The sequence below is a fragment of the Bombus vosnesenskii genome, unplaced genomic scaffold, assembly GCF_011952255.1.
Source record: "Bombus vosnesenskii isolate JDL3184/JDL3185 unplaced genomic scaffold, Bvos_JDL3184-5_v1.1 scf7180000013349, whole genome shotgun sequence".
Taxonomy (NCBI): Eukaryota; Metazoa; Arthropoda; class Insecta; order Hymenoptera; family Apidae; genus Bombus; species Bombus vosnesenskii.
This window is the reverse complement of record NW_022882985.1, coordinates 64,654-81,137: the sequence shown is the minus strand read 5'-3', so window position 1 is coordinate 81,137 and position 16,484 is coordinate 64,654. Positions and strand designations below refer to the sequence as shown.

At 43.1% G+C, this 16,484-nt stretch overlaps 1 protein-coding gene across 1 annotated transcript in view; it reads right to left on the bottom strand.

The window, feature by feature from the left end:
• Window positions 1–16,022, bottom strand: part of LOC117236581 (acetylcholinesterase-like) — a 32,531-nt gene extending 16,509 nt beyond the window's left edge. Inside the window, exons 1-2 of the mRNA XM_033499667.1 lie at window positions 15,863–16,022; window positions 3,922–4,085 (exon numbers count right to left, since the gene is read on the bottom strand). Coding sequence (XP_033355558.1) covers window positions 3,922–4,085; window positions 15,863–15,970 — 272 coding nt within the window. The 5' untranslated portion in view covers window positions 15,971–16,022. The remainder of the gene's footprint in view (window positions 1–3,921; window positions 4,086–15,862) is intronic.
• Window positions 16,023–16,484: the final 462 nt, after the last annotated feature.

The window sequence follows — 16,484 nt, the reverse complement described above, 5'->3', positions numbered from 1 at the left end:
AACCTTTTAGGACACGTGACATTCTTTCGCTTTTTGCTCCACTTTTGCTCTACTCAGGCTTCGAATCCAAACGCGAATACCAAATGCAATTTTAAGCAACCGCGATATTCAACGTGGTCTTAAATAACTTAGCAGGGGAATAGTAGACAAACTTCTGAGAAAATTTCTTCGGATACGTTGAGAATCTAAAGAAACTTTGCCGCAAAAGCAATCTGCTAACGTATATAGAAATTATAACGAAGTTATATAGAATAAATTATATAGTATCGATCTGAAAGAAATAATTAACACAGTTTCCCTAAATATCCTGACTTACCAATATTGGCTTGGCAACTAAGTGATTGCGGCTTCTGTCAATACCACCTAACGCCAAAATCCGCAATCACTTAGTTGCCGAGCCAATATAACGAGCAATCAGCTGTTCAAATATTTTGACGATCCCTGCGAGGTTTATACGTTCGCGATAAATATCTGCTAACTTCTACGTACATTGTCCAATTTGTTAGAAATTTTATCAGCATCGTGAGTGACAGTCGTAACGCGTTATAGCGCGAGTGAAATTTCCGAATGTTTCCTATAACGTACGTAACGTGTCCATAAAACGTTGCTACGAGCGTTCGCGAGTAAATGTCTCGACTAATCCGAAGGAATAAAAAATCCGTAAGAATATTTCGAAGAGCGGAGCGAACGACGGTTTCATGTTGTTGGATTTACTCAGCCAGGTGTTGCGGTCTCTGGCTGCAGAGTGAAATATCAAACGGCGCGTCCGCGGAACTCCGAATGGAAATAAGAAAATAAGGAAACTGAAAATTTATCTGCCGATGAAAATCGTCGATTCCTATTCCCTTTAGCATAGACTCGCGCCACGACCATCTTAAATCTCGATAAATTTATCTTGCCCCACCCTTCTCGCGTAGACTTTGATTTACGAGCGAATAATCCTACCAGGATGAAATACCGTTCGATTCTTATCCCATTAAGTGAGCCGCCCTCGCCGAATGGCTGCGTTTAATTTATTTATAGAGACGTCGCGAGAAACCTTGTATCATCCTAATGCAGCCGATAGCTTCGCGTCCGTTGAAACGTTGCAAAGGCCTAAATAGCTAGCTGATAGAGGCGCAGGTCAGGCGACCGGGTTTCGTAGGATTTGGGGTCGTAGGGAACTGGATAATAATGCTGTTACGTCCGGTGACTCTCTACGGTCGAGGCGTCCACCAGCTATGCATATAGAATTAAACGGGTCGCAATAATCCTAAGGCAACGACATAAAACGAGGCTTTTTGATTTATTCTTAAGTCCGTCAATTGGCATAAAACATCTTCGAGTCAAGAGGTTCCTTATGGTTATTGCTTCATCAGGTAAAAACGTGGCTTTTCCCATGTTTCCCAGGATTCCACCCACAAGCGACTAGTAGTGGGACGATCACCACCGAACGAGAGTTTTCCTTTGCAACAGCATCGTCGCCGGACTTCACTGTTCATCGTCTTTAGAACAGTCGACATCTCCTGACCGGGTTTCCACCCATCAATCATTCACCTACTTCTCTTATACCTTACGCAACAGCGTAACTATCTTCTCTACAAAGTTGTTGGAAATATACAGGGTGGTTGGTAACTGGTGGTACAAGCGGCAAGGGGATGATTCTACGCGAAAAAAGAAGTCGAAAATATAGAATAACAATTTTTCGTTCGAGGCTTTGTTTTCGAGAAAATCGACTTTGAATTTTCGCTCGGTACGCGTGCACTTTATTTAGAATGTGGCGGTGCACCGTCTTGTTGAAAAATTAAACTTCCTCTAGTTCTCAGCGGGACATCTTCTAATAATTCCGGTAGTTTGTTTTGTTATCAACATAACGTCGATCGAGACAACGATCTACAGTGAGATCCGTTCTAACGAGACGCGATAAAATGCACGCGTACCGAGCGAAAATTCAAAGTGGATTTTCTCGAAAACAAAGCCTCGAACGAACAATTTTTATTCTATATTTTCGACTTCTTTTTTCGCGTAGAATCACCCCCTTTCTGCTTGTACCACCAGTTACCAACCACCCTGTATATATTATAACCTGTTAACCTCAGTGTTATACTTGTAGCGGCACTCCACACCAACTGGAGTCACACGATGGCAGCGCAGTGGTTAGGTTACTAACGTTAGGGACCCTTCAAATCCCAGCATCCATAGTCCGATTTTTCTTTCACGATACAAAAATGAGAAGAAAAGCAGGTGCGCCAGCAGCGACATTTACACCAGCAGCGACATCTACATCAGCAGCAGAACCTATCTCGGCCTCTACACTGGCAGGAGCACTATACCACAACAAACTACTATAACCATACCTCTACTAATTACTACTACTCAACAAGCTACACCTCTGTGGCGGATCGGTATCAACAGGACGCCGACAGGTCGAGGCATCAACGCGGCGCAACACCTCCCGGGCGATCCGCGGGTACCAACCGCCAACACTAGAGGGCTACGACGACAACGAGTCTGTCTGTCTAACTCGCTAGCGGTCGAATATACCGAGCGATTGATATAAATACCGCACCTAACGAGACTCCCTCTACGTCTAAGGCAGGGACTACCGGGCATAGCCTTACTGACGAGTCCACCGGTAGTCCCGGGACGAAACGCACTCTTCTCTCTCTCTTTTCATCCGTCACACCTCATACTAATTCAACCATCCCTATTATCCTAACCGAAATAAGGGATCGATCTGTTCGTGGCGTCGATTAGCTAATCGTAGCGAGAATTTACGACTCCCGTTGACGCGCTTCCTCGCGATCGCGTCTCTCCGCGACCGGTCGAATAAACAAACGCAGCTTGGTAAAATCGTGTGCCGGGCGAAGAGAAATGCGTACAGGGCAAACAAGGCGACGATCGATAGTTTCATTTCGTTAAGAGGCAAATTGATCGTCGTCGATGGTTCATAGGCTCGACCACGTTGCCAACTTCTTGCTGGCAGCTTCTCGCACGGTTGCGAATATATCTGGAAAATTCTGACCATGTGGACCTTCTACTATCTGCTATCTTCTATTTCTGTAGAAACACGCAGGACAATTTCTATGAATTTTTCACCACCTCCGTGAGCAGTTTGTTATTTCTGCAACGTGAAATTCCACGTACACGCGTCAGGATTCGGCTGCTCGATTATACTACGTATGGTGTATGGTTGATTGCTTGCTAAATCAGCTTCGAGAAAGTCTCGTCCGATTGGAATTATATGCCGTTTCCTCGAGGGAGAAAAATATTCTCGAAAGTACGGTACTATCCGCATAAATAAGCAGAGCCGTGCAACAGCCAGGACAATTAACCGGAGATGCAGCAATTCATAAATTACCTGCTGTTATCCGAGACTGACTTAGTTCGCAGGATACCGACAAATTTCTAACTAAACCGCAGATTTCCGTAGGAAATATTTTCATAAAGCCAACCGAACAAATAGCATCCAAGTAGAAATTTATTTCATCCGCTGAATAATATCAAAAGTATACTATATACGTTGAATATTTCGCGTATTTTCCTCATGCTGTGCTCATTTCTACCACTTTAACTTGCCTCGCGAAATGTACAAAAATCCTGCATTCGTAAGTTCTTCAGACAATATGAAATACCAATGGCGAATAACACGGAACAAACGGTTGCTCGTTTGCCATTTAAATCACCGAGGAGGAGCAACTCGTTTGACCAAAAACGCTATTTGCTAACCTCTTCGTTTCATGCTAGCAATTTTCAGGACACGTGCGTTTCCACGCAAATCATTGCTATACAAATACTGCAGAGTTTCCGTGTTATTTGCTCGTGAAATTGTTCCACGGTTACACGTTTAACTGTTTCGCAGTTGAGAAAAACTCAGCCAAATAAGCTGTGCTCCTCAACGTCGATATGTTTATGTCTGTTATGGCTTTTACGCTAACTTACCCCGAATAGGCAAACTTGGAGAAGTAGAGTATCATCCTCAAGGACAGGTCTCGTTCCTTTTCCGTGTACTCGAGGGTCAAGTTGAGAGGATGGCCGAACACGTACTCCACCTCGTCGCCGTGCATCACTCCCATCCACTCACCCCATAGGTTGGTGCTGGTCCTCTGAAACACACAGCAGCTCGGTTATACCCGCGTTAAACGCGCTCGTTCAAATACGTTGCCGGGGTTGTCGTCATGTATCAGGCCTCCTCCACCTCCTCCTGCCCCCTCCTGTCTCCCACTCTCTCTCAGCGTTTCGTGCCAACCCCATAGATCGACCCTCGTCTCTTCGCTGACGCGATATCGCGTTGCTATTAACCGCTGGCCATCCCGCAGTTTGTCAGTTTTCATTTCAGCCGTGCCACTTGCTCGCTGGAAACGACCTCTCGCCGGGAAATTGATTCCTACCGAGCGGAAAAAAAGAGGGAAAAAAGAAAGGAAGAAAAAAAAAGGGGGGAACTTCGGCGTATTTTGCAAAACGCAGTTTCGCAAATGGGCGAAACTATTTTTTATTCTCGCGTTCGGTCGACGGGATTATCGGAGAAAAGCGGCGGAACGTAGAACGAGACTTTGTTATCGAAATGCAGGCGAGTTACGCAAGAGGAGGACGCGGATTTTGGCGAAATTTACGTCGAATGTTTGTCGTTGTGTGAAATAAAAGATTCTGCAAACGCGTGTTAATGTGGTTGGCTCGGATAATTCACGTGCGAATGGAGCGTAACGTTAAGTAAGAGAAATTAACAAAGGGATTGGAATTTTTCACACCTTGTTCGAGCAAATAATTTCTGATAAATATTCGTCGCGTACGAGTTCAAAGGAAATTTTTCCCTACGTCCCCTGGAGACGCCACAAAAAGTTTATGTGCAACCATCAACTTTGATGGTCCCTTCAATGTGGACGATGGTCGATATAAAAAAATACGTGTCAAATATTTTTTTAAGATCTCCCATACATGTAAATGGCATGAAAATCATCAAACTCGTAAAACAAGTTACGTTAGGTTTGTGTTAAGTAACGCACATAGACAGAGAAAAGTAACGGAGTCGAGCTGACGCACGGAGGAGCGAGACAGTTTCGCTACGAGGGATTCGTCGAGTGATCGCGTGAATATTTATGGCATCGCTTTCGTCGTTGTAATAATGTTGCTTTCGTGGCCGATACGATATTGGCGGAAGCAATTCGGAAACGATATATTTTTCAATAATGCAACGAACATTTTTTCGAAATATATCGCGCTGCTTTTCTGGCCGGAAGTAACGTTACGAACCGAGAGCTTGCTGAACTCGACACTGACATCGTTGAAATACGCCGGTCCTCTCAGAAAACATGGATATCGATGGAAATTTTTTGACGCTCCAAAACGAAACTCCGACCTAACGCAGACCTAACCTAGATACCATTAGGTCAGCAACCCATATTCGCCTCTTCCTGTAATAATGCAAACAGGTTACCCAGTTATCAGACAGGATTAAAAGATGGATGATTTAACGCGGGAAGAAAAATTGTGAGAAGAGAAAACAGCCAGCCTTTCGAAGCAATATACGCGGAATTAGAGAAATGTAAGGAAAATTGAAACGGGGATGCTGAGAATGGCTGAGCAGTCTATCAACTACCACTACCTTGAAGAATTTCTTTTATGGATTTATGCCAGTTGTCTGTTTCTTCTTAGCTGTCATAATAATTCGGGTGATTGTATAGCACGAAATTATGCAAACTCTAAATTAAAAAAAGAAAGAATATATATATATATAAATATATAACATGTAAAATAAATATATTATATGAATATATATATTATGTTTGGCTACAGGTGCCGGAAAATGTAAGAGGAGATTCTTGAAGCTGAAATAAGACGAACATCAAGAATAAAAAAAATTGCGTTTTCTGCTTTGTTTTTCAGTTATTGGCAGTTAAAAATTGGCTAAAATGTCCCTACACGCGAGCAAACCTCCCTACACGAACGAAAGGAGGTCAGCCTAAGCAGCGGGGCGCACAGTGATCCTCAAACCGAACATGGGCGGCAGCTTACTTCGTACAGGTCGTAGAAAAGAAAACCACGATATTCAGATACGTAAATCCCGCGCGACGTTTTGCGAAAGAAATGGTAGATCAAATATTAAACCTGCTTACTCATAGAAATCCGTAAAAGTATATAGAAAACCGCCCTATGAAATTATATACACACCATATAGTTTGCAGCATATTTGTTTGCATGATGCCATTAACCTATTCTCTTTCGTTTATTAAATGTACGTGTAAATATGATTTAAACTATATCGCGTTTGGTCTCATTTTAATCAGAAAAATCTCACGACACACGTTGGTCAAAGTTTAACTAAGAAACAACCAAAAATAAGAAAGTTTCATCGTTGTCTCATCATGAATAATTGGTACCTTTTTCATGTACGACTGAATTCGGATTAGGTTACGTTATTCAGCTGTCAAAATTCGCCATATTTCAAACAGTATATTACGATCCCCTGGGAACAGGCAACCAGCCCCACTAGTGAGGATGACGACCGGTCAATTAAGGGGGAAAAAGAGGCGGCCATTTACGGACACACTATCGTAGTTGTAAGGTTAATTAAGAATAAAGATGAAAGGAGGAAAATTGCGCGGTATTACGCGAAGAATAAGTATTAAGAGTATTCGAAACGACTGAGACGCAGCCAGGTGTCTACTCGAGACAGAAATTATTCTAATATAGTAGCTACACTGAAATACAGAGTCTTTAGAGGATCAACGGAGCGTCAGCAGCCTGTGGAAACCGGCGAAGCTTCTTGTCCCGAGACACATCTCGCGTTATGGTTATCGTCTCGATCCCGCCTAGGTTCTAGCCTAGGGAAAATTAAGGCCCGACCCGGAATCGTTGGTAATTGAACGTTCGTCCTCGTGAATAGCGTCTCCCGGTAACGTACAATACCGGCTCGTTCCTAACTTTCGTCCCCTTCCTTTGCCAGAAGCCTCCATCATCCTCCGTAATTCAAAGTTACGCGGAAATTTCGCGTTTACTCGGTCGCATCTCTCTTCTTCGTCGAGGTCTTCCTACAGTTACGACGCCAGCTTTTAATCCGCGTTTAAATCTGTTCAGCTTGAACTGATTTCAGAGTTCTGCGCGAATTCTTTCCAGCAAGTTCACAATGGCAAGGTCGCAAGCCCGGGTGCACATCTTTCGAACGTGGAATTAACGAAGGCGTTGATTAATCTGGCGCGATCGAATCTTACAAACTGACGTCTGCATTCACCGCGACGTTACAAGAATTAATTAGACGTACTTTTCTCCTTTAACTTCCACGTCCCTGCCATCGTTAAGCGTCGTTCACACTGTGACGAGCCGCTTTATTGCCGAATAGGTAAACTCCGCGAGATAGAAAGTGGAGAAAATTGATGAAATTGTATAAGAAAAGCGTCGATCTGATGCTGACATTTTCAAGATTTCCAAAGTGTCGAACGTTTCGAAAATTTAGAGAAGCGGAGTAAACCAGTTTGGCCTTTGAACGTCCCGCGTTGGAAAATACACCGTGTCCTTCATCTCCACATTTTTATACGAAGAATCCTCATCGAGTAATCAGACGACGATAACCGTGCAGAGTTAAGAATATTCAACGTGGAATGAAGGTACGCGCAATATTGTTTCGTTATGGATAAATTGTGTTGCTGAGAGCAGAAGAGAGAAATATGTACTGGCTGTGTTGGAACTTGGTTCGTTATCGGATGACGATTATAAACAGCAATGGCTGGGCTGTATTATATCGGTGCAGGTCGTTGGCAAACACGGTAGATCCGCGTTCCCGTTGCAAACACTGCGATTTAAACAACCCCCGCCTCTACCCACTGTGTTTGCTCTCCCTTATCGATGATTAACAGATTCACGGTGCAGCAATTTCAAAAATACAGCGAGCGTTCCGCCTATAAAAAGAGGAACACCCGTTATTTGATTATAAGGAATGGGCCATAGATACGAAGAGATACATCGATGTTTTAGAATTTTAGCCTGCGGCACGTCATAGAACGCTTAATCAAATTTGTGCAACGAAGATTGCTGACGTAGCGTCAAATTGGGATGCTCGTTCCGTTGCGTAGGAATTTGAAAAATAAGAAAAAATGATACGAGCGGATAGATGGAAATAAATCGATCGATACAAAGTAGTCTAAGATCTTCTATTTTCTGGGATCTCGGCATTGGTCCCTGCAGCGGACATCGTCAACAACAGTTGATCAAATTTGTGACAGCAAGAGACGATCCACGCAGTTGCAAATTCGGATACTCGTTCCGCGGTCTACGACTTGGGAAAACAAGAAAGACGATACAAGTCGATGGAAATAAAGTAGCTAAAATAGCGAGCTAAACTAAGCTGCAATTCTCGAATCGTATTTTCAAGGATTGTCGAATTTGAATTTTCCTTTCGCTTATCGTAGCGTAGATTTTTTTTTATCGAAACAGACGAGAAAGACGAGTGGTAAATTTCTAGAGCTAGAGAGATTTCTAGAAACATAGAAATTTCTAGAAACGCCAGAAGTACGCGTAGCGCGTACTCTTGAATCCGTAGACTGACGTCACGGTATCTGCCGGATTTGAGTACAATACGCGAGCAACGATGTGTTATTTATACGAAACCTCGCCAATTCTGTGTCAATTAAGGATCAGTTGGTAATTCGGTCTGACCTCTAATTCGGGATTGAATTAAATTTCATGAAACACGGCCCCCTATCGATCGGCCCGGTTCGAGATCCTATTGTGTCGGTTTTCTCCTCGTCTGTCCTTTTTAAAAGTTCGTTGGGACGTCGTATTATGCACGGATTTCCAGTTATTTCCGGCGAATCCGGCCGGGATTTAAGAATACACTCGACTGAATCAATAAATGGCCCAGTTGATAAGACGGCTTCCGTCAGAAGATACAATAAAACCGCGGCTCTTCCGCCTCTTCTCGTCTCCCCCGTGCCGAAATATAACGAAATCCGGCGAGATCGAATCCCGAGCAGCCAGTTTCCCTTATTGGCTTCTCCAAACCTCTATTTCTGTCGTTCTGGTTGCACATCTATTTACACGTTTATTTACCCAATCAGTTCTTTTGTCCAGCCTCGACACAGTAATTATTATTATTACTATAGTAATTGTTCTTGTTGTTGTTGTTCTTGTCGTTGTTCCTGCTGTTGTTCTTGTCGTTGTTCTTGTGGTTGTTCTTGTCATTGTTCATTTTGTTGTTCTTCTTGTTATTCTTGTCGTTGTTCTTGTTGCTGTTGCTCTTGTGGTTGTTCTAGTTATTGTTCTTTTTGTTAATCTTGTTGTTGTTCTTGTCGTTGCTCTTGTCGTTGTACTTTTGGTTCTTCGTGTTATTGTTATTGCTGTTGTTGTTTTTGCCGCTGTTCCTGTTATTGTTCTTGTCGTTGTTCTTGTTATTGTTATTGTCGTTGTTCTTGTTATTGTTCTTGTCGTTGTTCTTGTTATTGTTATTGTCGTCGTTCTCGTTATTGTTCTTGGTGTTGTTGTTGTTGTTCTTGTTGCTGCTCTTGTCGTTATCCTTACTGTTATTCCTGTCGTTCTTCTTATTGTTGTTCTTTTTATAATACAATACATACATAATGATTACAAAAAGACATAATAATTACGTTATATTCATCGTTACGCGTACATGTACCCCAGGATAGAATTAAAAAAATGAAAAGAGAGCCGAAGAATTTCCTGAAATTGAAAAATCCGAATAGAAGCGCAGAATATCGTCATAAGAATTGGCTCGTTTCGTAATTCGACCCACGGCTAGTTGGAAAAGGTAACGTGCCTTACAAATAAAATTGTTCTCTGACTTTTTCTGTCTTGGCGGTACGAAAAATCCAATTTGCCTGAAATTTGGACGGTTCAGCCGATCATTGCTAATTACTTGTAACAATTAGCGTTAGATCGATCGTTGGCCTTAGCCAGGGCCGATTTCAACGCTCGTATTTGCTTTTCAATTTTAATTTTCAAACTCGATTTTCTCAAGAACGAAGCACCAAAGCGAACAAATTTTATCCCACGTTTTTGTCTTATTTTTCCACCAGCAATTACCTGGTTTTGCGATCAAGAAGATTCCCTAACATCGATAGAATAGAATCGCGTTGTTTCTCGAATAAACCAAATTTTCTAAATCTTCCTTGTGACCAGAAACTTTCGGTTAGTTTAGGTTTTAGTTTGCCTTCAGCAAGATTCCGCTTAGGTTTCCGATCCGCTTGGCCCTACAGCCGCGAAGAACTTCTCCGCGAGTTTCCCAATGACGTTGTTGTCCCGAGAACTTATCGAAAAGCTCGGATCGCTGTTGGCTGAGGACAGAGAAGAGAAACATACGAGTTAGAAGCTACGTTCTCGACTAGATTTTCAATCAGTGGCGTTCTCCACGAAAGCTACGACAAAGTACATCAGCAAACGTTCAGGAATCAGAATTTTGTGAAATGATCGCGCCGCCAAGTTTTGCCCAAAAACTTGCATCGTCTCGCATTTTCTGCGCACATGCTCGAGCAAAGTTTAAGGAACGTCTATGCGGAAGTTGATAGAGCGGAGGCGTTAAAGTTGAGAGGTCGATTTTTCGCCGCCCGAGACGTCGACGCGATGCTGCGCTGCTGTTCCAACTGTCGACGGAGAAACATCGTTCCGTTTGCCCTTGGCGACTTGTTCGTCCTCTTCTGCCCCGCAACTCTTTCAAATGACATTTATTACAGCGATCCATGGTATTTGAAAACTGGCGGAAAAATTGGTTACAGAGGGTAATGGTCGAGGAATAATGTTTTCGAAAGGAAGAAAGAAAATTGTTTCGTTGGAATTTCACGAGTCTGTTGCAACGAGGCGAAATTATTAATCAACCAAGAAATACATATACAATTGCATAATTTCTGACAATTTCATGGGATTTTCTATTAATGCGAAACGTAATTATTCAACCGTATGTTGGTAAATATTCATCGTTTGTCTGAAGTAACCTGTAGCGTATAGCTGACTACTGAATTTTACGATTGCTTATTACGAGTATAATGCATAATTATTCAACCGAATGTTGATAAATATTTATCGTCTGCCTGAAGTAACTTGTAGCGTATTACTGAATTTTCAAATTGTTTGTTAAATATGTTCCATTCTTGTTTAAAGTCTGCAAGAACAGGCTAATTGTCGTTTTTGAAACGAATTGTAAAAAGCTACCGTTTCAAACCTTATTTCGACAGACCAACAACACTGACAAACTACAACGTTGTACTGCTACTACTATTACATTTTCCTATATTTTATAACAAATATTTGTCTTCTAACAAAAAAAAAAAAATATTCTGTCACCGATATAACAATAAATCTGTGTACACATCTAGGTCAGAGAGACAATCGAACTTGATTTCTGTTGTTAGATTGCCGTCACATTACGTTGGAAAGGGAAACGAGCTCCGAAGGAGGGAAGCTGCGAACACGGCGTTGTCATAATGACAGTCGTTTTTGTTCGGTAAACGTCGTTAATTTTAACGATCCTTAAAATTACAAAGGCAACAGTGGAAGGACAGGCTGGGGTGGGGCCGAAGATCGACCAAAGGGAAGCCCAGGGGCGAGCATAATGACACGACGATCGATAATGCTCAACGGAACTCGATGGACGCCAGGAATTTCGTTACGCTGCTTTAATAAACGCCGTCGAACGACATTTCTTAATTAACTTGGCCGCGTTTCACCGCACGCCGTGTTAAAATCCTGCTGCTGCCCTTTATTCCTCTGCGAGACGAGCTATTCGAACGAACAGTTTTCTTCCCTTTTCCTTCCTTTCAGAAATTATTCGAGATAAATAAGAAGCTACTAAGAGCTTCTAAGAACCTAGGAGATTCGATATTCCTCGAGAAATTTACGATTTTTAACCGCCACTCGCTTATCGTTGATCTTTACCACTTTGTATCTCTATAAAACTACGTCTTAATCTCTTGAAAAATCTTTCGCGACGGATCAAGACCTGCACGAATGAGCAGAATCAGCTATTCGTCGAATAATTCGTGACTTTCGATCGTGGCTGACTTATCGTCGATCTTTACCACTTGATACTCGTCCTCGTCTGATCAATGATTGACATATTCTGTTTGAACGTGTGGATCTTTAATCGATTCGTTACAGGCGGCTTGAGAAACAATCGTTACGCGTAACAGGGATTAATTCGTAAGAAATTAAACTCAATTGTTTGAAAGACAGTCGACGAAAAAGCGGCGTTTGATTCGGTGATAACCAGGCCAGTCAATGTTCACGCGATGCAAGCAGCTTTCCGCGGGATTTCTATTCATGGGACGATTCCTCTTCGGCGCTGTCAATAGCCACGGAACCATTGGATAGTCCGATTCGTTCCTTTCAGCCTCGCTTTTAACGTGGCCAATGAATGGCCCCGCGAGAAATCGTGGAGCGCGATCCGGCTCGGTCGATAACGAAGTTTAGCGAGAAAAAGCAGCGCGTGAAAAGATTCCCGGCGGAGTCGGAAGGGTCACGTGCTGAAAGGAGTCTTTCAGAAGCCACGAGTCTCGTTTCCATTAATTCCTTTGGCTAATCGGCCGCGCGATTCATCGCTTAACGAATCGGTCGGTTTATTTCCGGCTGTGATTATTTTTTCGACGTGTACAAATTATTCGACGAACGATTCGACTTTTTCGATACTCGGGTCTTTCCAAGTTACTCCCATAGAAACATAGACGTAGCTAGAGGATACCCGGTCGATAAGGAAGGAAGTTTCGAATTTATGTTACGAGACGCGTGTAGTGTGAGAAAATCAGCGTACCCTGATGGACGAAATGTGTTTCGACCTCGCGGCGGAAGCGTTTCAGATATCTATACACGTGTTCTCTCCAGCGACGTGCATTCCCCCCCCCCCCATTTCTTTTCCGCCCCAGCGTTAACCCGTTTCTGACCCACTTCCCGGCTTTGAACTTGTTTCGTCCCGGCCCCGAAGGGAAACTTACGACTTCTTTCCAGCGTCTCCTCTCTCCGAGTCATCTTTAATTTTTTCCCCCGTCTGTCCACCCTCGGCTGCCGGATGAACTGGAAACGCGGAGAACATGTTCCTGCCGCTTTTATTGCTCCTCCGGCGAGTAAACTTCTCCGAGGGAAATTCGAGAACGGATGAAAACCGAAGGGAACAAGAAGTGGCGACCGGATATTCTTTTGTAGTCTTGCCCTTCTAATCAAGATCGAGCCAGCTAGATCTGAACCCTTTAGGAGACCGTAGACCGACCAATTAACTTGGTAACCGTGCCATTCCTGGGAGAAAGAGATGGTATTAAGGATCGAATGGAAAGGATGAAAGTTTCCGGGAAGGCGCGCGTGGAATAAGGCCACGGAAGGGAGAGACACAGAGAGGGAGAGAGAGAGAGAGAGAGAGGCTGAAAACGAACGCGAGTTAAAGGAGGCTGCTTTAACTGGCTGGCGAAACCGTTATTAAGATTACGGTGGGCGCGCATGAGTAATGACATCCTCCTTTGCTTCCACCAACGCTCCCTGATAAATTACCTCCTCCGCTAATTACTTGGGCCTCGGCATTCCGCTTACAAGTATTTCACGTTCCAGTTAGTCGGCGGCGAGAAATCTCCCAGGATCTAGCCTCTATATGAAAGTGAAACACCCTGGAGCTTCAGCGGTTTTTTATGGAATGGCCGCCTTTCAATTTCGTTTGCTGGCTGTACATGAATTTTAGAGGAGACAAGGATGCAGTAAAATGCGGGATAGTTACTTCTACGGCTTCAGGCTAAGTTTGGATTAGATCGCACCTGGACCTGGTTCAGGATAGGCTCTCCCTTACGTGTACTCTCCATCTTTTACTGGTTATTCCTTCAGTTTGCAGTTAGGCTAAGGTTTGAGTCGGACTACGTTCAAGTTAAAACTCAGTTGGGCCTGGAACCATGGAGTTTTAGGGTTTTGTGCCAGTTAAGCTTCAGCCAGATTCGTGTCAGTTAGACCCTGGTACTCTTTCTGCCATCTTGGAATTAGGCCTGCTTTTGCTTCAAATTGAGCCAGAATTAGACCTAAGTCTCTAACCTAAATCTTATTTGTCCGCCAATCTTAGAACTGGGTTTAATTTTGGTTCTCGCCTGGTTCTCATCTCAAGTTGGATCTATTGTTTATTCTTTCCCCAATCTCAAGATACAGTCCTACTGGAATTTCACCTGAAATTAAGCCTCAGCTGGGTCTAATCTTCATCTGTAAGGTGAATTTGGATTTGAATTTGGTTTGAATCTCGTCTTTCACTCTTGATCCAAGTTAGACCTAAGATCTTACATCTTCTTCGATCTTAGGTTGGCAACTTGATTCGACGAAACCTGCAGCTTCCATTTATTTCTTCCTAGAGCTCACAGCTTGTCTGTTTCCAAGTGTCTCAGAAGAACTCGTAAACGTGGCCCGTTCTACCATCCATAAATTGTGGGTCCCTAATGTCCTCTCGAGCTAAAGAGGCGATGAAAGTTCAAGAGTCTTCACGACTTTCGCTTATATGCCCTGTTTTATAACTTCAGCGCGGGAATATATATCGAGAAATTTCGTGATAAACTCGAGGCCAGATAGGATGGTGCGGCCCGTGGAACAGCTTAACCACGTGGAACGAAGAAATTACGGTGTCTTACGGTGGCGGAGTCGCGAGGCACACGGCAAGAATCTAATAACCTGGAAGGATCCTAGAATCGTCGTGGGTTTCTCCCTTTGAGAGCCTCAATTATTGATTTATACCACTGCGGGGTAGGATAAAACGCGGCGATAAAGTCGACAAAGTCCCGGATCTGAAAGGGTAGCCTTTCCTAATATCTGGTCGACCTTCGTTCCAGTATAACGCCGCCTCTTAAAAGCTCGTCTTCGATACTATTCACTCTAATGGCGTCGCTTTTTGTAGAGGAGCATTCGCATGGAAAGAAAATGAACACGATCAACTTCAACCGGGTAGATCGATAATGAAAAAAAAAAAAAAAGAAAGAAAGAGAAGAAAAAGGAAAAACGAAGTAAAGAATTAAAAGGAAGAAAAACGAACGAAATTTGCCGAACATACATCGGCAACGTTGGTGTAGCTATAATTTACGTCGAGTGGCTGTTATTAGTCAATCATTCGTCGACGTTGCAGCTCGTTTTTCCCTGCCACCCACTGTACCGTGTAAGCGTGGAAAAAAGTAAAAGAAAACCCTGGCGAATTTTTCATAATTTCCTCGTAATATGCAGCGATTATGATCCTCCAGTTATTATTATTCTTCTCGACAAATTTTAACGACTGCATTTATTTAAAATGTATTCCTGGTACGAACTACTGAATTTATCGTAATGGCTATGATGCTGTTAGTCCCATCTAAGTCCCTAACCCTCGTACGTTGTACAAACTTCATCCAGTTTCCCTTTCATTCCACGAATCGACGGTTTTTAACAAGTAGTCGTGCGAACAGTATTTGTCAATTAAAAATTTGTCCATTATGGACTTCTTACGGATCGCGTTACCAAGCCTATACAGGTCTAACGTTGCTCATAATCTGTCAAACAAATTTTAACATCCCTTTGTCTTTTAAATCGACTGGCCAGCCTTGAACCTACTGTCACATCTTCCTCCCTCAGCAATTTAGATTCCAGCTTTCATACCACAACATTCGAATGTAATTTAGACATTTAAAATGTCGTATAGCGATTCGACTATGAAAAATGCCTGACATACTCGAAACACTGAAAGCAATCAACGATTCGCCTTGGACAGGACGATAGATATTACCCTGATCGTTGCAGCAAACGACCAGAAAAGGGAAGAATCACGAGCCGTGTTATCGTCAGTCGCCACGTGACTATCGTCCCGTGGAAATGTCAGACTATAACATAATAGTTCCCTATCGATCGGGCGCGTTTCACGTGACACGTTCCCGTAGTCTAGGCGCACGTGACGATAAAAAGCGCTACCTACTTGAGTGAAGAAGTAATAGTAGACCTTCATGCCGCGCTCCGCAAACAGTTGGGCAAAGTGGATCGACGGACAGATGAAGAAGTAGTCGCCCACCACGTCCGCCACCATATTCTGGTAGATGTAGCCGTTGTACGGGTCCTCCCAGTTGGTGTACTGCAACAGAAATAGTTTGTTCGTTAGTAGCGATGATTCCTCGATTATTAACACTTTACCGACCGCTGGCGGTTCAACAGTACGACCGGCAGCTCAGGCGCGGATTCTTCCTGGCGCCGGCTCTGTTTTGGTTCAGACTCTTCAATACCATTCTTTTCCTTCATCGCGAACGATAAGCTTTTCAAATTGGTATAAAACAGTGGAAGCTCATAAAGCAACGCAACTGAGGCAACTGAGCAAGGTACATTAGTATCAAATAACAAATTACTGCTCAAATAATGAGGAAGATTGTCGGCAACAAAAAGCCGATTAATCGGCTAGCGATTGGCAAGCGTCGGCGATAAAAAGTTGATTAATAGGCTACCGGTCGGTAAAGTGTTAAGAAGTTTTTATATTTACGTTCATGGAAATGCGTATTTCTGTGTACATAAGTAACATACAACGAATAATTTACCAAGGAACAATGAAT